The sequence below is a fragment of the Pteronotus mesoamericanus genome, unplaced genomic scaffold, assembly GCF_021234165.1.
Source record: "Pteronotus mesoamericanus isolate MK-2021 breed Mesoamerican mustached bat unplaced genomic scaffold, CSHL_Meso_final scaffold_651, whole genome shotgun sequence".
Classification (NCBI taxonomy): domain Eukaryota; kingdom Metazoa; phylum Chordata; class Mammalia; order Chiroptera; family Mormoopidae; genus Pteronotus; species Pteronotus mesoamericanus.
Window position 1 is genome coordinate 37,436,781 of NW_026555325.1, and position 27,124 is coordinate 37,463,904.

At 40.6% G+C, this 27,124-nt stretch overlaps 1 protein-coding gene across 2 annotated transcripts in view; it reads right to left on the reverse strand.

Annotated features, from left to right (window-relative positions):
* Positions 1–27,124, reverse strand: part of PDE11A (phosphodiesterase 11A) — a 330,569-nt gene that overhangs the window by 14,280 nt on the left and 289,165 nt on the right. For both annotated transcript variants that reach the window (XM_054562350.1, XM_054562348.1), the window contains 3 exons: positions 26,728–26,791; positions 20,685–20,759; positions 16,409–16,492 (listed from right to left, as the gene is read on the reverse strand). In XM_054562350.1, the coding sequence (XP_054418325.1) occupies positions 16,409–16,492; positions 20,685–20,759; positions 26,728–26,791 (223 nt within the window). The remainder of the gene's footprint in view (positions 1–16,408; positions 16,493–20,684; positions 20,760–26,727; positions 26,792–27,124) is intronic.

The following is a 27,124-nucleotide window of genomic DNA, read 5'->3' on the forward strand; positions in this document are numbered from 1 at the left end:
TTCTTAAAAACTGAATGGCTTTTAAATTATCCATTTATCTTCCTTCAGAGTTTCTGTTCAGTTTCTCAGGCCCTTTCAGGGCTGTCTTTTCTACCTTGTTTGCTGACTTTTCATGCCATTGCCCCCATTCTTGGAGGCATCTCGGTTCACCATGCCGTCCTTCGCGGCGAACTCCCTGGCCCCCATCTGCTTTCTGCTTGTTTGGAATCTGCAGCGTCACTAACGTAGATTTCCTTTCTAAATCTTGCCCCTTCTGAATAGCTTTGACAACTTTGAGATAATATGTTTCAAATTTTATGCATAGATGCCTGGTTATATGAGAATAAACCTGAAAATAAAAGTCAAAAGTCTTGGTTTTAAAACTAGCTTTACCACAGTGCCAGTTCCGGGTCTCACTTTCCTACCGTCGATTGGCAAGTTCACTTCCAGTTTAACATTTATAATTTCAGTGTTATAACAGTAAGTTGCTTCTGTTTGAGGCGACCCACTGAGGACATGAGATTTATATAATGCCAATGTACGCACGTCTCAGATGGTCATACTGGTGAGGAGGCCCAGACGTGAAAGAAAAGAATCAGAAAGAAAGAAAAGAAAAGAAAAGAAAAGAAAAGAAAAGAAAAGAAAAGAAAAGAAGCAGAAAGAATCTAAGTTGTGTCATTTAACATCTGTATATTCTGGGGCAAGTTACAGAAATTCTGTAGCCTCAGATTTTATTTTTGAAAAGGGGGCTATGAAGAACGGTTTGTAAGTTGAGATTGCTAAAAGAATTGAACCAGGTAGCGCTGGTAAGTCACTCTGGTGCCTGGTATATAGTAAGTGCTCAAGAAATGTTCTAGACTCATTACATCTTAGTGAGTCAGGCCGTTTGGCTATGTTTATCCAAATTTGTAACAGAAGCTGCTGAAGCTTAGAGAGCATATTAATGATGCTAACAACTACTAGTGACTCATGTGCGTGGAGGGCTTTAACGTATAATGTTAAAGCATTTCCACATACTTCATCCCCCTTCACTCAGAATCTTGGAAAGGTTGATATTATCATCAATTCCATCTGCCCCAAGAAGAAAGTCACTTTCCAAGGCCAGAGGCCTTAAAAACGTAGCATAGTGGAGTTACTTTCAGTCAAACCTACAAGCCAGTGGTAATCACCATAAGAGAGCTGATGATAATGAACTTTAGGTTTTATGAGTGTGGAGGGCAGGTTTGAAATAGGACGCTTATAAACACACTCAGCCCTTACTGCCTCATCTTAGTTCTTTCTCTCCCTCTGTCTCTTCCTCTCTGCCTCTGTTTCTCTCTTTGTCCTTTCTTATTTAGATTTTTCAGCTGTTCAGACCATCTGCAGCACTGAGATCGCAGGCGACACATTAAGTCAAGGGCTGGAGAATGATTCTTGCTTTGCTAGTATTTTATGGTTTTGTAGTTTAGGCCTCCCTTTGCTTGTAGGAGGCATTGATTCACATGCCGAAACTCCCCGATTCACCGGGGCGATTCCAAACAGCAGGTATAACCTCCTTAGTTTCTTACATGGAAAATAAAGAGAAATGCTAACTCCACCACAGGGCAACTCAGAAATGGTAGGTTATTTCAGGGCACGCCTACAAGATGCGAAGGAATGCAAGATCTTCCTAGCAGATCTTCCCTTCCTGCCTCTGTCACTCTCTCACATGCTGTGTTGCTGAGGCAGTCCCACAGGGCCTGGGTAACAATTTACCTGTGGATGAGGAACTCACTCTTGACAGGTGAAAGTGTTAGATCAGAGACAACTTGACATAGACGTAACGTATTTCTGGAAAGTTTTCTACAGTAACCAGCTAAACAGAGTTTATTTGCCCACTCCGTCCTCTAGGAATTGCTCTCCCTGGAATCTCTACTCTGGTCCCTGTATCCTTCTCCTTAAGGCATTTAGAGTTTTATTTTGTATGGGAGGTTTTCCAAGGCAGAGAACTGCTGGACAAAATGCAATCACCTCTCACTTCCTCAGGGCAGTAGAGTGAGAAAAAGCAGCCAAATAAGACTAAGAGAACTTGGCCTTGAAATTCTGGCTCTGCTATGTATTAACAACATCACTCTGATTAAGTCCATTAGCTTCTTCAGGTTTCGGTTTCCTCATGTGTAAAACTTAGACCATTAGACATTATAGGATCTGGAATGAAGTATTTTTTTCCTTCACAGAGTTAAGGTCAAATTTAATTGTGTATGCAAAAGCACCTTGTAAACTTTAAAATTTAAGCCCTTATCCACTGGCAAATACAGCCTACTTAACATATGCATAAAAATACTCCTATATCTTATATCTGTAAGACTCTGATACTGAACCTCTTTTCCAAAAAGTCAGTCTCACAGAAGTCTCTGACTTCGGAGATGCAGGCTAACAGACTCAATTGTTGGGCTGCCCTGTTGGTTGTTGCATGCGGTAGAGAGCTTGGCTCTCTGTGATCGCATTGCCATACAGCATCTGCTTGCTAAAAGGAGGCAGTGTGACTTGAATGATTTGGTTAATGTCTTTGCAGCTGCAACTCAGATAATTAAATGAGTGGTGATAGCTGAGGGTTCAGATACTGCCTCCTTGAATTCTCTTAGAACACATTTAGAATAGAACTGAAGATTATTTGGCAGTAACATAATAAGAACGTTTTGTTTATCTCCTGCCTCACTTCCCAAGAGCTCAAACAATGCTGACCCTCCAAGTGAACATTAAAGTGCAGAAATTTTGAAGGGGCACTTATAGTACAAAAAACAATCTTAGGAAGAGGCCTTGATTCATTTCTTGGTTAAAAAAAATGCAGTTTTCCTCCTCTGGCTTCCTTTCTTCTTTTTCTCTCTCTTTCTCTCTCCCTTATTCCCTTTTTCTTCTGAAGGGAGTCAAAGATGAGAGCATCATGAAGAAGAGGTAAATTAGCTTTTAAAATATGCTTCTAGAGGAACTGGAAAGTACCTTGTAAAGACAACATTCCAAGCCTTGTGTGGACTTAGGGGTTAAGTGATTTCTAGCTTGATGATTCCAAAGTAGAAACACTTCTAAAAAGAGTTACTTATGTTGGTCAGCTAGGTGAGAAGAAATAGATCTTATCTTAAATTCTACCTTAAAAAACCTTATTAGGGACGATGTTATCATTTTTTTTTACCAGATTCCAGCATTTTAATATGGATTCACGATGGCAATTTTGAGCTCATAAAATGCATATGAATAGGAATGGGTTAAATGTCACCGTATAAAGAAGAGGGTTGTTTTTTTTTTTTAAGTTGCATGAAATAAAATCAATGAAAGTCCATTTTATTTATAAAAAATTCCATACAGCTGGTTGCCGTATCCAGGAAAACTTATTTTTTTAAGAGGTGGAAGTGGGAAATTACAAAATTAAACATCCTGGCATGTCAGGTATTCAGGAAGAACCTGGAGATGTAGCCAAGGGTGTAAGATGTCTTCATTGGCCACGTGCGATGCAGGAAGTGACATGAACGTCAGTGCTCTTCTGTAATGAGCCCTCTCCTCTGCGGCACTTCACCCTATGTAGCGCATAATTCTCTGGTGTTTGTATTGATAACTGTTAGGTACTATAGGATCTAGGAAGTCTTCTTAGTCAAAGAAAGATGAATTTTAATCATGATAAACTTAGTATGCCTTATTGTATTATAATTTCTTGAAATCAAGCATACATTGTACAGTGTAATTTCTTGAAATCTATGTATATGTGCTCGTTCTCTCCATTAACTTGAATATTACAGTAACTAGAAGACTACATTTTCTGGCAATGCTGAATGAAAGAAAATTTCGTGTATTTCCTAGTTGAAAAAGTCAAAGCCCTGAAAAATTCATGACTATCAGCTGGTCTTTTACATGAGAATTAAGGGCCAATTCAAGCATGATAAGAACTAAACCACTTTCTAAAAAGATATCATAGGCCATATACTTCAGGTTATGGGTAGGAATATAGCAGCGCAGACTCTGATGAAAGGTTTTATATATTCATAGATGATAACTTAAAGTGACATTATTGCCCAACTTTGCACACTCATTCCACTGCTTAGAATTAATTCTGCAGTACTGCATCCCATCATTCACTCTTCTGTTTCTTCATTCATTTGCTCAACATTTACTGAGCAGTTTGAATATGCAAGGCACTGGGCTAGATACCAGGAATACCATGGTCCCAAGAACTAGACTAATGTCGAAAAGATTCAGACAGACAGAAAGATAATCACAGTACAGAGCGCTATGGGAGACTATAAGGAGATGGATAGAGTGCACTGGAAGTGTTGTAGGGATTAAAGTTTGACAGAAAGATGATAGTTTGGGCTGCCGGTCTTCCAGAAAGGAGATGCAAGAAGGCATAGGCAAAGGCAAGGAAAAATGGGCAAAAGCGTGAGTCAGTCCTGTGCACTGGGACAAAGGGTGCTTGGCGAGGAAGGGGAAGGTGAGAGGAGATGAGGCCAAGAGGCCGGGGCCTCATACAAGGGCGCCCTGGAATGCTAAACCAAGGATCTGAAAGATATTTTATACCTGGCAGTAGTAATCAGAGGTATTTAAGCAGGGGGATGCCATGATCCATTTTTCTTAAAAGGAAGTCATTTTGGCAAAAGTTTGGGAGACAGGCTATATTTAAGAGGCCTATAAATGACATAAAACAGACAACTTTGAATGTTTAAAGTTCTCTCCCATTCATATTTGACTGATAATACACTGAAACTTTTGAAGTAAACAGGTTGTACTATCAGCACTCAGATTTGGGGATAGTATGTGCAACAAGGACAATATCTTGAGAAGAGTGAACCAATGTGTATTCATTTGGCTTGCAGCAGGGTGTCTGCGGCTCACCACCCATTAATGCAGTAGACTTCCCTCCTTTTGGCAAGTGGCGGTTTCTGGTTAGCAACAGCAAGCTGTCCTCATTCAGCTTTTCAAAAAATTATATTTATTGATTATGTTATTACAGTTGTCACAGTTTCCCCCCTTTCACCCCCCTACCCAGCATCCCCCACTCCCTCAGGCAATCCCCACTTTATTGTTCATGTCCATGTGCCATACGTGTAAGTTTTTTGGCTACTCCATTTTCTATACTGTACTTTACATCCCCATGGCTCTTCTGTAACTGTCTATTTGTACTTCTTAATCTCCTCATCACCTCACCCATTCTCCCCCTGCCCCCTCCCATCTGTCAACCATCAAAATGCTCTCCATTTCCATGATTTTGTCTCTGTTCTTCTTGTGTGTTTAGTTTGTTTTTTAGATTCGACTGTTGAAAAGTATGTATTTGTTGTCACTTTATTGTTCATAGTTTTGATCTTTCTTTTTTTTAAGAAGTCCCCATAACATTTACGTAATAATGGCTTGGTATTGATGAACTCCTTTAGTTTTCTTCTTGTCTCGGAAGCTCTTTATCTGTCCTTCAATTCTAAATGATACTTTTGCTGGGTAGAGCAATCTTGGCTGTAGGTACCTGCTTTTCATGGCTTTGAATATTTCCTGTCATTCCCTTCTTGCCTGAAACATTTCTTTTGAGAAATCAGCTGACGGTCTTACGGGAACTTCTTTGTAGGTAGTTCTCTGTTTTCTCTTGCTGTTTTTAAAATTCTCTCTTTATCTTTAACCTTTGGCAGTTTAATTACGATGTGTCTTAGAATGGGCCTCTTTGCATCCATCTTGTTTGGGACTTTCTGTGCTTCTTGAACTTGCATGTCTATTTCCTTTACCAAATTAGGGAAGTTTTCTTTCATTATTTTTTCAAATAGATTTTCAATTTCTTGCTCTTTCTCTTCTCTTTCTGACACCCTTATGATACAAATGTTGGAATGCTTAAAGTTCTCCCAGAGGCTGCTTATAGTCTCCTTGTGTTTTTGGATTCTTTTTTTCTTCTTGTTGTTCTGATCAGTTGTCTTTTTGCTTCCTTATGCTCCAAATCATTGATTTGATTCTCAGCATCATCCACTCTACTGTTGTTGCCCTGTAAATTGTTTTTTATTTCAATTAGTGTATCTTTTATTTCTGACTGGATATTTTTAATACTATTACGGTCCCCACTAAGTTCCTTGAGCATCCCTATAATTATTGTTTTGAACTCTGCACCTAATAGATTGCTTATCTCTATTTGTTTAATTCTTTTTCTGGAGTTTTGATCTGTTCTTTCATTTGGGCCATGTTTCTTCGTATCTTCATTTTGGCAGCCTCCCTGCATTTGTTTCTATGTATTAGGTAGAGCTGCTATGACACTCTGTCTGGTAGCATGGCCTAATGTTGTAGGTGTTTGTAGAGTCCAGTGGCACAGCCACCTCTATCATTCAGCTTTGAGAGAGAATAACCCTCAATTGCAGCTTTGTGTTGTGAGTCACTTGGTGAAAGACAAATACCATATGATATCATTTATAAGAGGTGTCTGATGAACAATAAACTAATGAGCAAAACAGAGCCAGAGACATGGAAACAAGGAACAGACTGACAGCAACCAGAGGAAAGGGGATGGGGGAAAGGTAAAAGAAGGGGAAAGGAATAGTCAAAGAACATGTATGAATGACCCATGGACATGGACAATGGGGTAGGGATGGACTGTGGGAGTGAGGGATGGGGTGGGATGGAGCAGGGCAAAGGGGGAAATTTGGGACAACTGTTAATAGAATAAACATAAACAACTGTTAAATAGAATAATAAAATAAAATTTAAAAAAGAACTTAAATAGCTCAAAGAATGAAAAAAAGAAGGGGGCTTTCTAAATTTCAGGATGTTCTTTTGCTTATTAGGTACCAAGCCTGGCTAAGTCAGATCATCAAGTTTTATTACAAAGGTCTAGATTGAGAACACAGAGGAAACTATGTAAGAGTAGTTCCCACTCAATAAAGAAAAAGAAAATTTAAAGCTTTCCACTGTGGCAGTTTAGGGAAGTGGGAAGGCAAGGGAGGAGAAGGGAGGAGAAGGGAGAGAGAGGGAGGAGAGAGAGAGAAAGGGAGACTAGAGAAAGAGGAAGAATGAGATCAGAAGAGAGTATCAAGGCTCCGTGTTCCTTAGAGACAAAGCCTGGGGGTGGAAGGAGAGCTTGTGTCTTGAATCTCTCAGCCTAATCCAGGAAAATGACAGAATTTTCCTAGAGTTAGTTAGCATAACCCAGGAAGCATATTAGAAAGGACTGAGGAAGTTGTGTGGACAGCAGGGTGAAGAGAAAATAGCTGGCTCTTCAAGGGAGTCCCACAGGGGCTGAGCAAATGTTATGAGAACCAGTTGACTAGAACTGCCCAGGAAGGTAGTGGGGTTTTCCCCGAGAGGTTGCAACAAAAACCATAGAGTTCAGCAGCCAGAGCTCTTGGCAAAGGGCTGCACAAAGTGCCCATTGCACCCACACCCAGTCACACAGGGGCCAGCATGGCATCACACCCAGAGTCACAGTGACACTGATGAGCCATCTCTCAGTGAACCCAGTAAGACCCAACAGGCAGCATGTGTCCTTGGGTCTTTTACCCATAAGGCCACAGAATGGCTACAGGATAAGTGAGCTCCCCTGGCACCTAGATGTCAGCTAGGGAGGAGAAGTAACTGTGATCAGGAATGAGTCCCATTTTAGTACTCCCAAAGACCTGTTTTAAACAGAAGAGATTGAGATATTTTAATTGCCAAGTTTGAGTACCAGTCCCTGAATGCTACCCCCATTACCAAGAAGAGGTGAACCCGGATAGATAAACTATAGAGAACATAGAAAGTTATTTCACTCCTTTCCTTTCCTCCTTCACTTCATCCCACCCTCCCGTCCCTCCCTTCTTGAGGCTTTTGAGTTATATATGATGTCATTCCATATATCTCCCTGCTTTGTAAGGGCAAGTATGAAATCAGCCTCAACTATTCTTCCTCTCATCCATAAGAATACTATATGTTGTAGAGATGTAGATAGTATCTGTCTTTTTTAGGAATCTCACAATATTATTCTCCCTGCCCACATCTTATTCCTTACAGGCTTTTAAGAGGAGACGGTCTTTTATTCTAACTAGTCACCCAGTAGCTCATTACTTCTTCTTTAAAAAAATATTGGAACTTTTGTCAAGATAATAAGTAAGGCATAAGTAAACACACTTTGCCCCTTCGCACAACCACAGAAAGAATTACAATTAGACCTCAAAACAAATAACACCAAGAATCATCAGAAAATCAAGCTGTATGGAAGTCTGACAAGCAAGGATTTATAGAAGCCACATTCATCCAGATGGTTAGGAGGAGTGGAGACACAGAGATGGGCAGAGATGTGGAGGTGCGGTGTGGTGTGAAGTGGTGGTGGTAAAACAGGATGTCCCACATTCACCTGTAGTAGATAAAAATCAGGAGGGATACCTTAGGAGGAGGCAAGCCCAGGCCCAGGCCAGACCACAGTCCAGGGTTCCGGTGCCAGGAAGATAAATCCCCCTAACTTCTGTCTGTAAAAACCAGTGGGGGCCGGGGTGGTGGAAGAAACTGTCAGATTTTCAGAAGACTCAGCTTAAAGGGGCCAGACAGACTTAGAATGTATGCAGACCTGCCCCCTCTGGGATTCAGTGCTAGGGCAACAGCTGGAAGGGCACTAGCCACGTATGGGAAGCAGGTGAAGTTACTGGAAATGAGGCGAGCACCAGGCAAACCTTCAGAAGCCAGGCAGTGGCATTGTCCCCTCTCCGAGCCATCCCCCCACACAGAGCCACAAGACGGTGAAGTGCTAATTACCTAAGGCTCCACCCAGCAAAATTAACAGGTGCCTTTTCTACAACAGGCCTCCCTACTAAGTCGGGGAGTCAAAGCAGCTCTACCTAATTCACAGAAACAAAGACAGGGAGGCTGCCAAATTGAGGAGACAAAGAAATATGGCCCAAATGAAAGAATAGATCAAAACCCCAGAAAAAGAACTAAACAGAATGGAGATAACCAACCTATCAGATGCAGAGCTCAGAACACTGGTGATCAGGATGCTCAAAAAACTCATTGAGTACAGCAACAACATAAAAAAGATCCAGAAAGAAATGAAGGTTATACTAAGTGAAATTTAGAAAAATCTATAGGGAACGAACAATGGAGGGGATGAACCCAGGATTCAAATCAATGATTTGGAAAATAAGAAAGAAATAAGCATTTAACCAGAGCAGCAAGGAGAAAAAAAGAGTTCAAGAAAACAAGGATAGTATAAGGAGCCTCTGGGACACCTCCAAATTTACCAACATCCAAATCATAGTGATGCCAGAAGGAGAAGAGGAAGAGCAAGAAATTGAAAACTTATTTGAAAAAATAATGAAAGAAAACTCTCCTAATTTGATGAAGGAAATAGACATACAAGTCAGGAAGCACAGAGAGTCCCAAGTAATTTGGACCCAAAGAGGGACATACAAAGACACATCATAATTGAAATGTTCAAGTTTCAAGATAAAGAGAGAATCTTAAAAGCAACAAGAGAAAAGTAGAGAGTTACCTACAAAGGAGTTCCTGTAAGACTATTAGCTGATTTCTCAAAAGAAACTTTGCAGGCAAGAAGGGATTGGCAAGAAGTATTCAAAGTAATGAAAAGCAAGGACCTACAAACTAGATGAAAAGCTGTCATTTAGAATCGAAGGGCAGATAAAATGCTTCCTAGACAAGGTAAAGCTATAGGGGTTCATCATCATCAAGCCATTATTACATGAAATGTTAATGGGACTTATGTAAGAAAAGGAAGAAGATCAAAACTATGAACATTAAAATGGCAAGAAATTCACAACTATCAACAACGAAATCTAAAAAACAAAACAAAACAAACAAACTAAGCAAACAACCAGAACAGGAACAGAATCATAGTTACAGAGATCATTTGGAGGGTTATCAGTTGGGAGGGTGAAGGGAGAGAATGGGGGAAAATGTACAGGGAATAAGGAGCATAAATGGTAGGTACAAAATAGACATGGAGGTTAAAAACCGTATAGGAAATGGAGAAGCTAAAGAACTCATATGCACGACCCATGGACATGAGCTAAGTGGGATATGCTGGAGGGAATGCAGGTACTGGGCAGAGGGGGGCAAAGGGAGAAAACTGGAACAACTGTAATAGCATAATCAATAAATATATTTTTAAGAAATAGAAAGAAAATAATCTCATTCTGGAAAAAATATTGGACACAAGGTATGAACCATTTGGGGGAGCACTGAGTTGTTTATAAGGTGCTTTTATTGGTATCCAGAAAAATGACCTTGGAGTAGCACCTGTCATCCTCTTTTTCAGTTTATCAGTTCTAACTCCCAGTCTCTACAATTTCAACTATATTTTAAAGGTTCCCTTCTTTCCAGAGAGCATAGTCATAATTGCATCAAGTACAACCTATTTTCTAAAATGACGATTGAGACTGAAGGCAGAAAAAAAGTCAAAAGCTACAATCATAACATTAGAAACCCTGCCTGTTGCAGGAGCCCCACGACATTTTTATAAAGGCACAATACCCTTGCCAAACTTTTCCTTCTTTTAATGGAAAGAGAGAAAGAGAGAGAGAGAGAAAGAGAGAGAGACAAAGAGAGAGAGAGAGAATGAATATGAATGAATTACTCTGGCTATATGCTGTTCAGATTCAGCTCTTTCTCATTATTTGTGAAAAAAATCCACCCTAACATCAAGTCAGTTTGGGATGAGCTGAAGACCTGATGATGTTCATAGAAAAATTAAATCCCTCAATCCTTAACAGACAGAAGATCTACAATGCCTCTGTGCATCATTGAAATTCTAGGTACACTGAGGTTTGATTAAGTGGAGAATGAAAATACAGGGCAAAAACTGAGCTTGCCACTGCACACGGAGAAGCTCAGTGTGACACTCGACATCAGGTTTCTGTTTATCCCTAAGGCTGGTGCAGCAATGACTTCAAAGTTTGATGGTATCTTTTTTTATTCTTTCTTTTTTTTCTTTTTATTTTTCTCTCTCCAAAGATGTTGAGCAGCAGGCTAATGGATCCCCAGCAGGGTGCAAAGACAGCAGAGAGCAGGGGAATCAGATGTCAATGTGTTTCTCCAGATACCCTGCTAGGACAGCGTTAACTATGCAGAGCTTCAGTCCTCTCCTGGGGACCACGCTTTGCCGGTTCCGGGCCCACTCCCGGCTCTCTGTATGCCTCCTGATTAAAATGCTGTCACAGATAAATCATGACTTCTGCCTGTTAGGACAATTTTCTGTTTTGTTTTTTTTTTTAAAGAAAAGTTTGGAACTGTAAGATTAAAAAGATGAGCAAGTCCTGGAGAATTATATATCCACCTAGAAACATGTCCTATCTCCCTATTATATAACTGTCCGTGCATCTGGGATTGTTCCCTGAAGTTTCCTTCCTTACCCACCATTTTATTTCTATATTTCTATGCATTTTCTGTCAGTCACTTTTAATCAATCACAGAGTACTGAAGTAACTTCCTAATGAATAGATTTGCTGGGGTGGCGGGGGCAGGGAGAAGGGGGAGACAGGAGGGAAGAAAAAGTGTTCTCCTTGTTTTATTTTAACATAGGGACAAATCGGCTGGAAATGAAAAGTTGTTCCAGAGATAAGAGTTTCCATTTTAAATGTAGTGAACATCCCAAATGGGCCCATGTACTTTTTGTGGGTTCCCACCTTGGCACACAAATAAGTAGCCAGCCCTTCAGGCACCGGGGACCAGCCATTATCTTTACCCTTCGCTTTGAGGAGAGACAAACTCAGCACACGGGAGTGTAAGCAGAGAGTGCATGATCTGTTTTGCTATTTGACAAGTACAACTCTTTCAGAACCATGAAGTAAACACAAATTATCCAGAGAAAGTCAATGAAGTCAAAAGCTGTGTTACAATTGTATTTGTATTTACTGCCTGACTACATCTCCACCCTCCCGAGACTCAGGGTTTGGTCCTACTGAGGCTCCCAGCAGCTCCAGTGGAGGCCCTCACCAGACTGCACCTCTTCATGCTGCTCCACCTGCCAGAGCCTGCAAGCGGGTTCCAGCTCTCTATGTAATACCCTCAGACTCTGTGAGCTTTCTTGCCACCCGAACCTGCCCCATCTTGGGCTCAGGACCTTGGCCATTCAAAGAAATGAAAGGCCAGGGGAAAGCAATGAAAGGCCCCTGGCTGGTGTGGCTCAGTAGGCTGAGTATCAGCCTGCAAACTAAAAGATCACCAGTTAGATTCCCGGTCAGGGCACACGCCTGGGTTGCAGGCCAGGTCCCTGGTTGGGGGCATGTGAAAGACAATAGATTGATGTTTTTCTTGTGCATCGATGTTTCTCTCTCCTCCCCTTCCCTTCTCTCTAAAAACATATTTTAAAATCTTTAAAAAAAGAAATGAAAGAAACATTCTTTGTCTCCTATGTGCTATTCTGTATCCTTTTGCCCTCTGCCACACTGACTTAGCAAGGCCACAGCAGATTCCTATGCTCTGTGATTGAGACCACATAATTTCTGACCAATCACATTTGGGATCCCTGCCACCTGCATACTTTTCCATTTACCTTCTATCCTCGCAGACGCTTCATCCTGCACTTTCATATTCAAAACCCCAAACTGGCTTTTCAGCAACAACCTGAGTTCCTGCAGTCATTTTGCTTCAGTAATTAGTGACTTTCCTGGCTTGATGAGTCACTTCCAAAAGATTTTGTGTCTTTGCACTAATGGTGATTCCTTCCCACTGACTGAATCCATTTTAGACCTGAAGCACCAACAGTTAGGTACAATGATCTAGTTCTATAATGAAAAATCCACTGCGTGAGATGGAACAAAATAAGGATGCTCAATGGAACACTACTCGGCTGTACCAAAAAGAAAATAAGCCAGTCAAGAGAAAGACAAATACCATATGATCTTATATGTGGACTCTAATGAACAAAATAAACTGACGAACAAAATAGAAACAGAGGCACTGATACATGGAACAGACTGACGGCTGTCAGAGGGGAGAGGGGCGCGGGGACTGGATGAAAGAAGGTTAAGGGATTAAGCAAATGTGTGTGTGTGTGTGTGCGCGCATATATATATATGACATATAAATGACATAGATACAGACACCAGTGTGGTGAGAGCCAGAGGGAAAAGGGGTGCAGGGTGGGTGGAGGTGGGCAAAGTGGGGGATGGGGATGAAAAGAGACTTTGCTGGGGGTGATGGGCACACGATGCACAGATGATGTTTTATTGAGCTGTACACTGGAAACCTGTATGGTTTTGCGAACCAATGTCACCCCAATAAATTAAATTTAAAAAGAGGATACTTAAAATCACTCTGAACAAAGTTTCAGTTTGCAGGATCTTTGAAATGTTGTTTTTGCAATCCAATTAAAAAATGGGCAAAGGACCTGAACAGACACTTCTCCAAGGAGGGCATACACAGGGCCCAGAGACATATGAAAGGATGCTCATCATCCCTAGACATTAGAGATGCAAATTAAAACCACAATGAGATACCACTTCACACCGGTCAGAATGGCCATCATAAACAGATCAACAAACAAGTGCTGGCGAGGTTATGGAGAAAAGGGAACCCTAGTGCACTGTTGGTGGGAATGCAGACTGGTGCAGCCACTGGGGAAAACAATATGGAATTTCCTCAAAAAATTAAAAATGGAACTGCCTTTTGACCCAGTGATTCCACTGCTTGGATTATACCCTAAGATTCCCAAAACACCAATTCAAAAGAACCTATGCACCCCAATGTTCATAGCAGCACAATTTATAACAGCTAAGTGCTGGAAGCAACCTAAGTGCCCATCAGTAAATGAGTGGATCAAAAAACTCTCCTGGGGACCATTATTACACACTGGAATACTACGCAGCAGAAAGAGAGAAAGAGCTACTACCCTTCACGACAGCATGGATGGAACTAGAGAGCATTATGCTAAGTGAAATAAGCCAGGGGTTGAAAGACAAATACCATATGATCTCACCTATAAGTGGAACTTAATCAGCAAAACAAACAAGCAAGGAAAATATAACCAGCAACATTGAAAGAAAAAAAGAAACTGACAGTTATGAGAGGGAAGGAGGGAGGGGGGTAATGGGGAAAAGAAGGGGAAAGGTCAAGCCAAGGAACATGTATAAGGGACCCATGGACAAAGCCAAAGTGGGGAAGGACTGAGGGTGGGAGGTGGGTGTAGGTGGGGCAGGGGGAAGTGGTGGCGGAAAAATAGAGACGAATGTATTTGAACAATAAAAAAAAATTAAAAACAAAGAAATGGTTGTTTTTAAAACCTTGTAAAGAATTTACAAATGAAATCCATGAGATCATTTTTAAAAATTAGTGAGATAAGGGACTCAAAATAGAATATGCTTTGTTAATGAGAGGATAGAACAGCAGGTCTAAACATGAACTTTGATGCACAGCTCCTTCCACATTCCTCTTTAGAAGGCCATGACTCTCCCAGTTAGTTTAATAAGAGAAGATAGACCCAGCAGAGATAGAAAGGCCATCGCACCAAAACCAAGGCCCAGGGTGAGCAGGATACAACTCTAATTGGGTGACAGTATCACTAACATTTCTATACGTTGATTTCCTGAGGATCAAAATAGCAGGTGTATGTAATCTTACAGATAAGTAGTAAAGTAAAACAGATGTGAAAAGTCAGGAATAATAAATAATATGATGTGGTAATGTTACTCTCTAAATTCTGGAAATTGCTATTTTCAGTTGAAACTCAAGTAACTTCCTTTTTAACCTGAAGATTTCTAAGTGTTCAATAGGAAATATAAGATAAGCCCTAATGATCATGAATCAGTAATGAAACTATTCAATTAAGATGGAAAAGCACATGAAAGTCTTTTCCAGCATTTACCATATGGTTACACGGGAAGGCTGTCACATGGAAAGGGTATGTTGACTTTGGATTCATCCCCAAAATAGTTTTGCAAACCAGTACCAAAAATCTGTCAGCTCCATAAATACATGTCTTCATCCTCCTAAGCTTTACCCACATAAAAGGAATTTATTAATTGCAAGAATAATTTATTCATCCCATTTATTGCCTAAACGTGCAGAAAGAACTGTATAACATAAAAAAAATAACTGAACGTGCATTGCCAAGGTCAATTTAGCAAAGGAAGGTCTACCTGACTCCAGAGCTGCCCTGCTTATTCAGAAATACCAAGATCAAGGAGGGGAGGAGCAGACAGGAGAGAAAGTTGCGGATCCTCTTCTAATAAAGGGTGCCTCATTCTTGATTTTTCATCCAATCTTTCAATATTAAATAAAGAACATTGCATTCCAATTTTAACTAAAAGAATCTATTTTAGATTATTTTAAGCTTTATCTGGCTTTATACAAACACTTTATATGTTTTGCATGGATAACATAAAACAAAAAATGAATGTACTTTGGTTATTTACAAATATTAAAAAATTACATTCCCATCTTCAAGACAGTATTCTAAGGTTTTTGTTTTGCTGTTGGTTTTTTTTAGGTTAATGCGACAGGGCTCAGCAGTTTCCAAAAGCGCTGAAAACGAGGTGGTAGATAAGCCTGAAACTTAATGATTGTGAGGTCCTTAAAAAACAATACTGTGTTTTTAATGCAGTTACTCAGAGTGAGAAAGTGAAGCAGTTTTGCTTTCCCTGCATGTGTTTCTCATTTGAAGTTAGAAAAGAAGTTCAGACTGATTGAGCTAAGTGGGGGGTAAAGAACTCGCCAGGTTTTACACAGGAAAGCAAATGCTTAGAAGTAGAATTAAAAGCCAGTGCACACTAAACTGTTTGTGTTAACTGATGCCAGCAGTAATCCATACTCGAAACGTGGCGAGTGAGCATTCAAAGCCCATGGCGCTTGTCTCCTTGCCAGGACCAGGGTCCCGAACACCAGGCAGCAGAGCCAAAAGCGTGAGTGCATCTTGCTCAGAATTCAGAGGTAGCATTTGTTACATGCATCTCAGAGACAGGGATTTTCAAGTGGGAGGTCCTTCACAAAACTCCATGGCCCAGACCCTGGGGTCAGAGCAGAAAACCGTGATTCGTGAAAGTCTCATGGTATTAATAAAAGTAAAAGTGCAAAAAAAAGAAAAAGATTTCCATGGTCAATTGCTTGAGAAATTTAGAGTTAATCAAGTTAAACATGTCTCTTCCCTGAAGGACCTCCCCGAGCCATCAGTATTTCGATGCAGGAGGGATTTCTCTAGTTACTGGGCCTGAGAGTTCTCCTTTAAGAGATACCATTAGGCAGTGTCTGGATGCTGGTGTTTCGTGGGGCACAGCTAGAGAAATATTGAGAAAAACACTATTATCCCTGGTTTACAAATTAAGGAGTTGAGGCCCATGAAGATTATGTCCCAGTTCTCTGGCCTTCTAGTATCAACTTTTCTCAGGACATGATCAGAAATCTGAGAAAAGGGAAACTGTAACCATAGTTCTTAGAAACATACGTACCTGAAGAGTCTCCTCAAACTAGAGTTGCAAGTGCAGTACATACACTCCTCTGGCTCAGTCGGGACACACAGACCCTCCCGAATTGTGATTACCTGATACAAGGGCATGCAGATGCTATCGATCCACTCCAGTTGCAACCGAGGCAGTTCATCTTTCCGGTTCCGATCAAAAATAGCCTAGAGTGGGGGCAGAGAACCTTGCTTTATTACAACAGAGAATTTTACAAGTGCTTTGTCAAACACTTTGCCACAACGATCCAATTTTTACCAACTGAACACTTCACAAATCACAACCAATCTTTACACATACATTCTTTTCCTTTATCTATGATGAGAAATAAAGTATTTTCACCTCTTTTATGAGATTTGTAAGTGAATTTATTTGAACTTTATAGCACACAACTCCCTGGGGCCAAAATCTGTCTTCAGATATAGGTAACTGCCACTAAATCAAGTCATCAGGTCACTGGGAATTGGGTGCAAGTCAAGGGGAACGGGATATGTTTTATCGCCACCAAAATAATGGCAGGCTTTTATTTTTATAGTGAAAGAGGGTGGGAGAGATTGAAAAAGATCCTTAAGAGCAATTTCATTTTAAATAGAAAATATCCGTATTAATTTTTCAGGATGGGGTGTTTGTTCGGCAGTTCTGTGTGTTCTTTAGTAACGCCTGTCCGGCCCTGGCTGGGTGGCTCAGCTGGCTGAGCATCGTCCCATACACCAAAAGGGTGTGAGTCTGATCCCTGGTTGGGCTGCAAAGGGGAGGCACATGATCAATGTCTCTCTTTCTCCCCTCTCTCAAATCAATAAACATATCCTTGGGTAAGGACTTAAAAAATAAGGTTCTGTGTGTCATTAATAAATACCAAAAATTTTTATCATTGTTGGATGGATGATGGTAGGAGGTACCCATTCTCTCCTCATCATTCCCAGCCTTTAAACTTCATGATACTATAATGTTTAGAAAAATTAGCTATATTTTTGAGAAAAAGAATTGATGTACACTATTTAGCAGACATGAGAAGGGGAAAAAAATCGGTTGGAATTGGAGGGATAAAACCGATTTCTTGAACAAACACTGCTGTTTTACATCAGTGAGAATTCCCCTCCCTTTGTTCTTAAGGACCAAGGCCAGGGTCTAAGAAACAGCTGTCTTTGCCCTGCCTTACTGTCTTTCCTCCAGATAAAATGCGCCATCCACATCATTTTGGTGTTTAAATAAATCATGAGGGCAAATGCAAGGCATCGCCTTGGGAATGTAAATTTGTATAGCCCCTAAGGAAAACAGTATGGAGCTTCCTTAACAATTAAGAATAGAGTTACTGTATGACCCAACAACCCCTCGTCTGAGTATCTCCCTGAAAAGTTTGAAAACATTTGCTCATGAAGATATATGAGGTATCCAGCCATGTCATATGAAAAATAGAGACATTTATTGAAGAAGATACAAGATACAAGAAACATTGTACATAAGACAATGACACCTCAGTCCCCTTCAAGGTGGGCACCTTGGAACCTCACACAGTTCTCCCAACCGCCATCAGCTGCCCTATTTTATTTTCCTGACTCTCACTGATGGTCTGAAATCTCTTTCCTTTCGAAGGTGATTTTAGTTTCGGGAAAAGCCAGAAGTTGCAGAGCACCAAAATCTGGGCTGTAGGGAGGCTGAGTCACCTGGGTGATTTGATGCTTTGCCAAAAAACTGCATGAGATGTGATGCACAAGTGGGCATGTTGTCATGATAAAGCTGCCAATCACCAGTTGCCCATACCTGTGGCCTTCTGAATCTGAATAGTTTCTGTGGAGGAATGATCAAGCTCAATGCAAAATTTGATGCGGATTCATTGCTCTACTCACTTGGTCATTTTGAATGCAACATCCACACAGTACACACGCCCTCAGTGGGTGTCTACTGCCCCCACTGCCTAGTACAGTGAAGCCATCATTGTCTTAGAACACCATTGCTAAACCCAATCCAGAAGATTTTGTTATTTTCTAAGAGTTTTATTGTTTTATCTTCAACATTTAGGTCCATGATCTATTTTGAAGTTATTTTGGGGTTTGGTGAGAGATGCAGGTCCAATTTCACTCACATGTGATATCCTGTTTTCCCTGCACCATTTGGTGAAAAAGACTATGTTTCCCCCATTGCATCGTCTTGACACCCTTGTCAAAATCAGGTGGCCATAACTCTAAACAGGGTTCATTTCTGGATTAGTCACTTCTTGACGAGTGGGAGTGTGAAATGGCATACTTGTCCAGTGCTTTCTCTGTATAGCATTTTGTATCTTGTAATTAATTGTGAGTGGTTACTTAGGTCTTTATTTCCCACCAGTTGAAAAGCTTTTTAGGGCAGGGAAGAAGGCACTTCATTTACAGCTGGAAGCAGAGTACCCAGCTTCATGCTGGATTCCTGGAGGAGCTCACGCATGTCCTATTAAGTGACTCACTGATGCTACTATCAGCCCTTTGGCTGTGATGCGGATCAGCCTGCATCTTCATGAAGTTACTCCAGTGACCATGACACCTGAAGGTGGCTTCCAGATAATTTTCTTCCGAAGTTCAAGGCATCACGAGCACAGCAGGCGTCATCTTTGGGCGCATGCATTTCAAGACATCTTTGGAAAAGAACTAATGAGGGGTACCTCTGCCACAGCAGCCAAGAGCCAGACATCAGCCTTTTGTGAGGAGAGAGTAGCACTTCAAGCTGTCTTCCCACCACAAAATCAAGTTACTTATGTCTTCAGAAAGCGTATGTCTTACCTGAGCCTGCTGACAAAGGCCCCGTGGCGCTGCGTGCCCCACTGCATCTGCTGGCGCCTGTGCTGGCAATGGACTTGTATTTTTTTCTTTTAATTAAATGACCTGTGGTGTTGCTGCACCGTGAACCCTTCAGAGGATGCCTCTGAAATAGGTTTTTGAAGAAGGGAAATGCTTTTATTTGAAAATAGGTATATAGCTGAGAGTAATTTGGGTTGTATTAGGTTTTACGTATTGACTATGTATTCCAATTTAGTATCTTTATTTTTATAACCAAATTTGCTGACACCAAATTTCTTCTTAAAGTAAAGGCATATTTTAAGAACAGTATAGATATATGTTGCTTTGGAAACTAAAATAATTGGGAGTGTTTTAACCTATTCTGTACATTTCATATAAATGAAATCATATACTATGTGGTCTTTTGTGACTCGTTGCTTTCACTTAGCATAATGTTTTCAAAGTTTATTCCAGTAACATGCACCAGTACTTTATTCATTTTTATTGCCAGGTAATATTCCTTTGTATAGATATCCCATATATTATTTATCCAGTCATCAGTTGGTGGGCATTTGGGTTGTTTCTACTGTTTGGCTATTATGCATATTGTTGCTATATAGTCTCCTGACCTTTCATAGGTAAGCAACAAATTAAGAATAGCCAAAATTAGTAAGATCGTAAGTTCTGACTTCAAATAGGTAAAGCTATTTAAGCTAGGAGCTAGTTCTGCTGTTTTTCCTTCCTTTTAAATGTCAGTAAAGAAAGGGGTCTTAAAATATTCAATTCTCAGTTGATTTGAATCCTCATAAATACACAGTGTTGACAACAGACACATTTCTTAAACTTCGTTGACTCTCTGCTGTGCTGTACAGGCATTAAAATACTTTGCACCATTTTTAGAGTCATTGGGTTTTGAGCTACCCATTCATTAAGGATAAAGAGGCCAGCTCATTCCTTTAGGGTGGTGGCCAAGGCATTTATATCTTTTGTAACCTGGTGAGTGAAAAAAGCACCATCCAGAGCCTACAGTAAGCATTCTCAAATAATATGTGAATGAATGAATCCAATATAAATAGCACTTCAATCAGCAGAACCTAAATTCCTAGGTGAAAATTTTCATTTTGCAAACAAAGAAAAGAAACAGAGACTTAAAATGATTTGCTTTCGAGATTTTGGAAGGTTCAAAATGGAAAATAAAATCTTGACTATCCATTATTTACTACAGCTGCCTGCTGTAGCTCCTCAAGGCTGAACAGCGTGCCTTTATTTTTTTCCTTGTATTTTTATTCCAAAGTAGCCCTTGACCACATCTGAAATGCCAGCGCAGGGCTCTGAGTTACTCAGATGCCACTCTGCGCATCCTCCCTTGTGCCCGCGTGCCCCACCGTGGGTGCTTGGGAAATTCTTGTTCAGTTAGCTCACCACTCTAAATCAGAAACCTGGGAATAAGAGTGGTTAGCATGTAAGTATAATTAAAGTTTCACACTGTCAGGAGTGCTTCCTTAAATCCATTCTTAATTTTTCCCTTTTCCAAGTTGTAATTTGAGGTCATTTTTTAAAAAGTGTCAATCAAAAGGGTAGATGCATCATCATAAAAGGATGAGCTTACAGAAGGAGTGAGTTTGAGTTCTGATCTCTCCCGATCTCCTTGCTCGAAGAACTCATTGGTTACAAGTTCAGCCACCTGAAACATATGAATATTTTAATTTATAGCTATGTGTAATTTAACAAAACTTGGAAGTTATTTTTAGCTTATGTGTGTGGCAGTTGTCTTCAACACAGTCATTTTCAAAGCTTATGAGGAAGTACATTAACCTTTTGTGTTTGAAATTATTACAGAATTTAATCAATGAAACTGACTTCCTTTTAATCAGAAGAGCTAGTGCAGTGTATTTTCAGATGCATGTCAGTAGACCATTTCCAACAGCACATGTAGCTTGTACATTTGGGATGAAGCGCCTAGATATGCCACTTTCAAAGCAGGAAATGTTCTTATCCAGAAAAATGAAGCAAATAATAATCTAATAATAATTTATTATAATATATTATTAAAATATATTTGCAATAATAACAGTCCACTCTTGGTTGTTTCTATGTAGATTCTTAACAGTGTTGCATCCTGTTATCTTAAACTGGTTTAATCTTGCCATCACAGGAATCTCCTGAACTGCCTCTTCTACCAGTATCTGTGTGCACTCTGAAGGGAGTAACTGTGGGGCGCACCTCTGTTTCCTGCTGGAGCAGTTGAGGGGCAGGACTAATGCTAGGGTTACAGTACGTCAGGATATAGTTTGAAGAACACGATTTGCTCTTCAGTTTGTCTCTGCACTAAAAGTGTTCATTTATGGCGGGTTCTAGTACAAGCGCAGTGGAATGGCTACTATGCCCCAAACTGCAGATATTTTTCCAAAGTAAGAACCTGTATTTTCCCACTTTTCATCCATTCATGTGGATGATCAAAAGCTATTGATCATAGTCAAGCTAAAGAGATTCTCCCCTTTTCCAAACCCTGTGCTTCTAAGGATAGCTTTATGGGAAGCAAACTGGATGGCAGGTAAGTGTCGAATGGGTAGGTGCAACAACGCTGTGGTGTGCATCGAGGTGATCTCTGAGATAGAGAAGCTGCATCTACAAAATATTGGAAGAGCAGGGGGAAAAATCCTAGACAACCTGATGGCAAGAAGATCTGGATGCCCAGGCTAATTTTTCCCTATTCTAGGTTCTTACAAAAATGAGGTTCTGAGGTCTGGCAAAGGCTAGAGTGGCTTAATTTTGGTCAAGTGCATAGAATCAGGATAATTTGCCAAAGGGCATCTTTCAAGAGCTTTTTTCAACCATAAATCGTAACATTGATAAAACATAAAAACATCACACACCCACACACAAATCTGTGAGTAGCATGTATACAGTCACTTACAAAGAAATAGAATATCTAGTCAGTTCGGGTTTTAAACATTTAAAAAATTCAACAGCATAAAATTAGTTGGAAGGGAGTTAATTTTTCTAAGACTTGTGCACCTCTCTGCTCTCCAGTCTCTGCCGCTACCTTTCACTTTAGTACTTCAGGCGTATCTCTTGTGTTTCTGGCCTTTTTTCGAAAAAGAATAAATGGTTCCCCACAGGCCTGGCCTTATTTATTCAGCTCCCAGAACTCTCCCTCAGATTGCTCTGAGGTGGGTCTTTTGCACTAAAGAATGCAAGTGTACAACCAGGTCACCCAAGGTGGGAGTCCTATATAGGTCTGCAGCCCCTGGAAAGCAAATAAATTAAAACAAAATCTGGTCCTTGATCTTTCTAAAGGGGTCCTGGGTATCTCCCCTGTGCTCCTTTCACAGCTCAACTTGTACCACTGTTTTGTTTGTACTTAAAAACCCAATCAGGAACATTAAGTGACTTGTGATTGAATTTTATATTAAGGAAGGAAATTGGGATGCTAATCAGGCCTTAGGGCCTCACTGGGGAAACCCACATGCTCACAACCTTGTCTGTGAGAAAGGGAAAGTGGAATAGACACCAGTTTAAAAAAATTAAAAGGGAATTAAAAAAATTCAACTTCCAGGAAATTAGAAATATATTTATATTTTTAAAAGAAGATTCCATTGTTCTTGTCCACATTTTTCCTAAAATCATAGAAGTGATTATGTTTTTTAAAATACCTTAACCTATTCAATTTAGAGGCAAACACGAATGAGAGCTCCAGTTTAAAGGTGTGACAAGACTTCTTTCTAATGGAAACAATTGGAAAAACATAGCGTTGTGTTTTATTTCCTTTCACTCTTGAGTTTCTACACTTACCAGCAAAAGTTCACATCCTAAAAATTAAATAATATCTCCATCAGTGACCAGGAAAACCATCTACCAGCGACACTGGTCTCTTTGGTCTAAAGCATCGAACAGAAACTTTTTTTCTTCCTGCTCCTTTTGCTCTTAACATGCATTGATTGCACTGGGGTCTCTGAAGGTCCTGACACATCATCCCTCGGCCCACTCACCTTCCAATGTCCTCTATTTCCCCAGGCCCCCCTTAACTTTCTCCCACTCCCCGCCCTTCTGCTCCCCTTCCACCCCCATCATAGTGGCCACGCCCAGTACTACACTTCCCCTAATCCCTGCAAGAGCCACCTACCTCTCTTCTGCTGCTGATTCTCAGACTTTTCTGCAAGAGGGGCCTTCCCACATGGGGGAAGTGAAGGGTGGGCAGAGATGTAGAGACAAGCTGCTCAACCGCAAATTCTTCACAATTATTTCGCTTCACACAACTTCAAAAATGTCACAATAAAATGAAGATCAAAGCTCAGTTGGAAGAGAGCTATTTATTGAAGGAGGTTTCTATAGGAAAACCGTCCAATCTTCATTGGACTGTGATGTGAGCCAGAAATTAGCTTTTATTTGTGTTAAGCAATGGAAATTTGAGAATATATTAGCTAGCACAGCAAAGCCTGGCCTAGCCTTGACTAACACAAAAATTGGTATCGAATTGAGGTGCTGCTGTTAGAAAGAAAGAGAGGAAGGGAGGAAGGGAGGAAGGGAGGGAGGAAGGAAGGAAGGAAGGAAGGAAGGAAGGAAGGAAGGAAGGAAGGAAGGAAGGAAGGAAGGTAGCTTTGGAAAGGTAAGTAAGAAGGAAGAAAAGGTAGAGAAAGGAAAGAAAAAGTAAAGAAAGAAAGAAAAAACCCTAAAATATGTGATACCAGCTTGGGGGCCAGGTATAAAGTAGTGAGGCAATGGTGGTTGGAGGCTGTAAGGGCGCTGATCGATTGATGTTACATAATGGCAAAACATTTTGTACAATTCTTACTGAAATAAAGCAAATAATGTTACAAATGAACTTACATCCTTAGGGGAAGAGATAGGAAAACAAAATATTAGTAGCATGTGATCGTTATATTTACTGTTTTTCTGGCTAGGTATTATAAGAAGTGAGCTTAGAAAAGGATTGGCAGTTTTACAACCAGGAATTAAAGGAAATAAAGGAAGTCAAAATTCAGAGTGTAATAGAGATGGAAGATGGAGCTGCTTCTTAACCCCAAAATCTAAAAATAAAAATCAAGATCTGTTTTGAACAACACAGGTTGATTAGGACTCAGCCTTGCAGCAAGAATCAAATCGAAGGTATGGTCAGCACCTTCATTGTTAAAGACTCAACGAATCGGGTGGCACACAGGATTTCCTTTCTATTGTACAAAACGGCCCAGAGAACCACATGGTTCTCTCAATGGTAGTGCCCTTTAAGCCCAAAGTTCTAGGACTGAAGTCATGAGAGAGAAATAAGGATGTACATGTGCATATTTTTTTGTTTCTGAACATAAGGAAGCAAAGAAATATACAGATCTAAAACGTGTGTATAGAATAGAACTATGGATGTGGTTATTGGCAAATGGAGATAAGTAGAATTAAAGGCATAAGAAGCTGACTCGATGTTTAAGAGAGTGTTGGTGCCAAAATTAACCACAAACTTGTGACTACTTAAACCTTGAAAGAAGCCTTGGGCCTTCCACCTGCTTTAGGTGGGAAGAAGGCTGAGAAGTCTTTTTGGCCTTTGATTATAGCCACAGAAGATAATGGAAAAGGAGTAATTCCCTAGAGTGGATCTAAAGACAATGGAAAATAATGAACTCAGGAGTATCTCCCAGAGAAACAGGGCCGACCACAGAGCAGAGGACCCTCACAGTAAATGCAGAAGAGGATTTTGCAATGGCTGTGGGTTTCTAACTGCCAAACGTTGCCATCTCTTCCCTTTCCCAATGGGAATGTAATGATGAGTATTTTATGGTTTGGGTGCATGGTTGAGGCTATATTTTGGGTGTGTGTAGGGCTTGATGTAGAGACTAGCGTGTATCACCTGGAGGTCCTGGACTTCAAGCTTGAGACCATGACCAATGGGACATTTGATCGTCTCCCCTGGAGAGAGCATGAGCATATTTTGCCTTTTGCCTGAAGGAGGAGAATGAATCTTTTTTTATTTTTATTTTTTACTTTTGGTGATTAAAAGAGTAAATTCTGGTATACAATAACTACTTCTGGCTTTTTAATTTCACGGCACAAGGAAGGATTATATTTCATGGTCAGGGGGATGCATTAACTTGTCAGTGCAGGACACACCATGGCATCTGCTGCAGTGACCCAGAAGGTGGCCGCCCCTTCAACCTCAGTGCAGAATGACAACAAGAAAGGCCAGCCCACCCTGGATGCACATGTTCAGGAGTGACTTGCTGGTTTAAGCCACTGAGATTTGGGGTTTAGCGGGAACGGTGCCTGCCCTGCTGCCACGCATCATATAAAACGGCCGATTGATGCATCCTGTGTAAGAAAGCATAAACCACTGTGGAGAATGAAGGCTTTGGAGCCTGCTGTACTAGGACTTCAGTACATAGCTCTACCACTCACTAAGCCTCATTTTCCCCCTTGGTGAAATAGGAATAATCACTGTATTAGTTTCCTGGGGCTGCCGTTAATTACCACACATTTGGTGTCTTAAAACAATAGGAATTTATACTCTCCAAGTTCTGGAGGCCAGAGGTTCAACATCAGGTCACTGGACAGAAATCGAGGTGTTGGCAGGGCCACCCTCCCTTGGGAGGCTCTGGGGAAGAGTCTGTTCTTCGCCTCTTTCACTTGCAGACGGCTACCAGCATCCCTTTGTTTGCAGCTGCATCACTCCAAACTTTGTCTGGTCTTCACGTCGCCCTCTCCTCTTCTAAATGCATAATCTCCCTGTGCCTCTCTATTATAAGGACACCTAAGATTGGATTTAGAGCCCACCTGGGAAATCCAGGATAATGATGGCGATAATGATAATGACACCAATGATCCTTAACTTGATCACATCTGCAAAGACCATTATTCCTTTTAAGGTGCCGTTTACAGGCTTCAGGAATTGGGATCTGATATATTTGGGTTGCCATTATTCAGCATATTACAGTAACTACACTTACCTCAAAGAGGGTTTTGCAGATTTAAATGAGATAATATATATGTATCAGTCATTTAATATGTTACTTATTCAATCAATAAATATTATGCATTATTATATGAATGTATCTTATTTCCCTAAAATGTCAAGCCTTAAGGTATCAAGTCACTATTTTAGATCCCATCATTCACACAGTAGGTGCCTCATAAAACTTACAACGGCTTGAAAACTAGTCTTTAGAACTTACAGTTTTGGCAGTGAAACCAGATGGAAAAGGTATGATTTGGGGGTACAAATTAATTTTGGTACTGAACACTTTGACCAAAGAGCCATCTGATCTCTAAATAGTCTTAAAAAAGAAAAACAGAATTTCTGTTTACTCCTTGTTTTTTTTTTCAGGTGTGAAAAACTGAACCTTATGCTCAACATGATTACCTATTCAAAAACACTACTTTTGAAACTCTTGCCATAAGAAATGGTCAAATTGAAGTGTTATTTGGATTTAGTGTGTTAAAAAAATTTTTTTTCCAGAGTCAGAAATATTAGTCTGTGGAAGCACCATAAAGAAAGACTGGGCAATAAACTACGTGGAGCCTAAGCCTCCTGCTAGTTTTTACACCATGTTAATACTGATGCAAATTGACTAGGGTTTCGGAGTCTGGTAGTCGGGGCTCTGGGAATATCGTGTCCCCCCACCCCCCAGGCCCTCCTCTGCTGAGCGCTGCCATTAATCACCACTTGCCTGTCTTGAGATCTCCCACGGTTTGGTCACGGCTCCAAGGTCGCAGGCTGTCATTAACATTGATCTGAAAAACAGAACCAAACAAAACAGCCTGAATAATCTTTTGTTGCATTCCTAAACAAACCCATCCTAGATACATAAATAAGTAAAATGGGGTGGAGGCAAGCTCCCAGTTTCTTTTCCTCAACAAGGGAAGCACTGTTTGTGGCTCCTGTGCGCAGCACCTCCATCCTGTGGCCATGAGGCTGAGGAAGACAAAGCGGGCACGCACCCTCGGTGGCCCTTCTGTTTTGTCTGCAGCAGATGGAGGAAAGCAAAGCAGGACTTTCTCTGTACCTGAGCTAAGCACACTCTGCCTAAAATAACTTGTAACGGACAATGCTTTATATTTTTAACT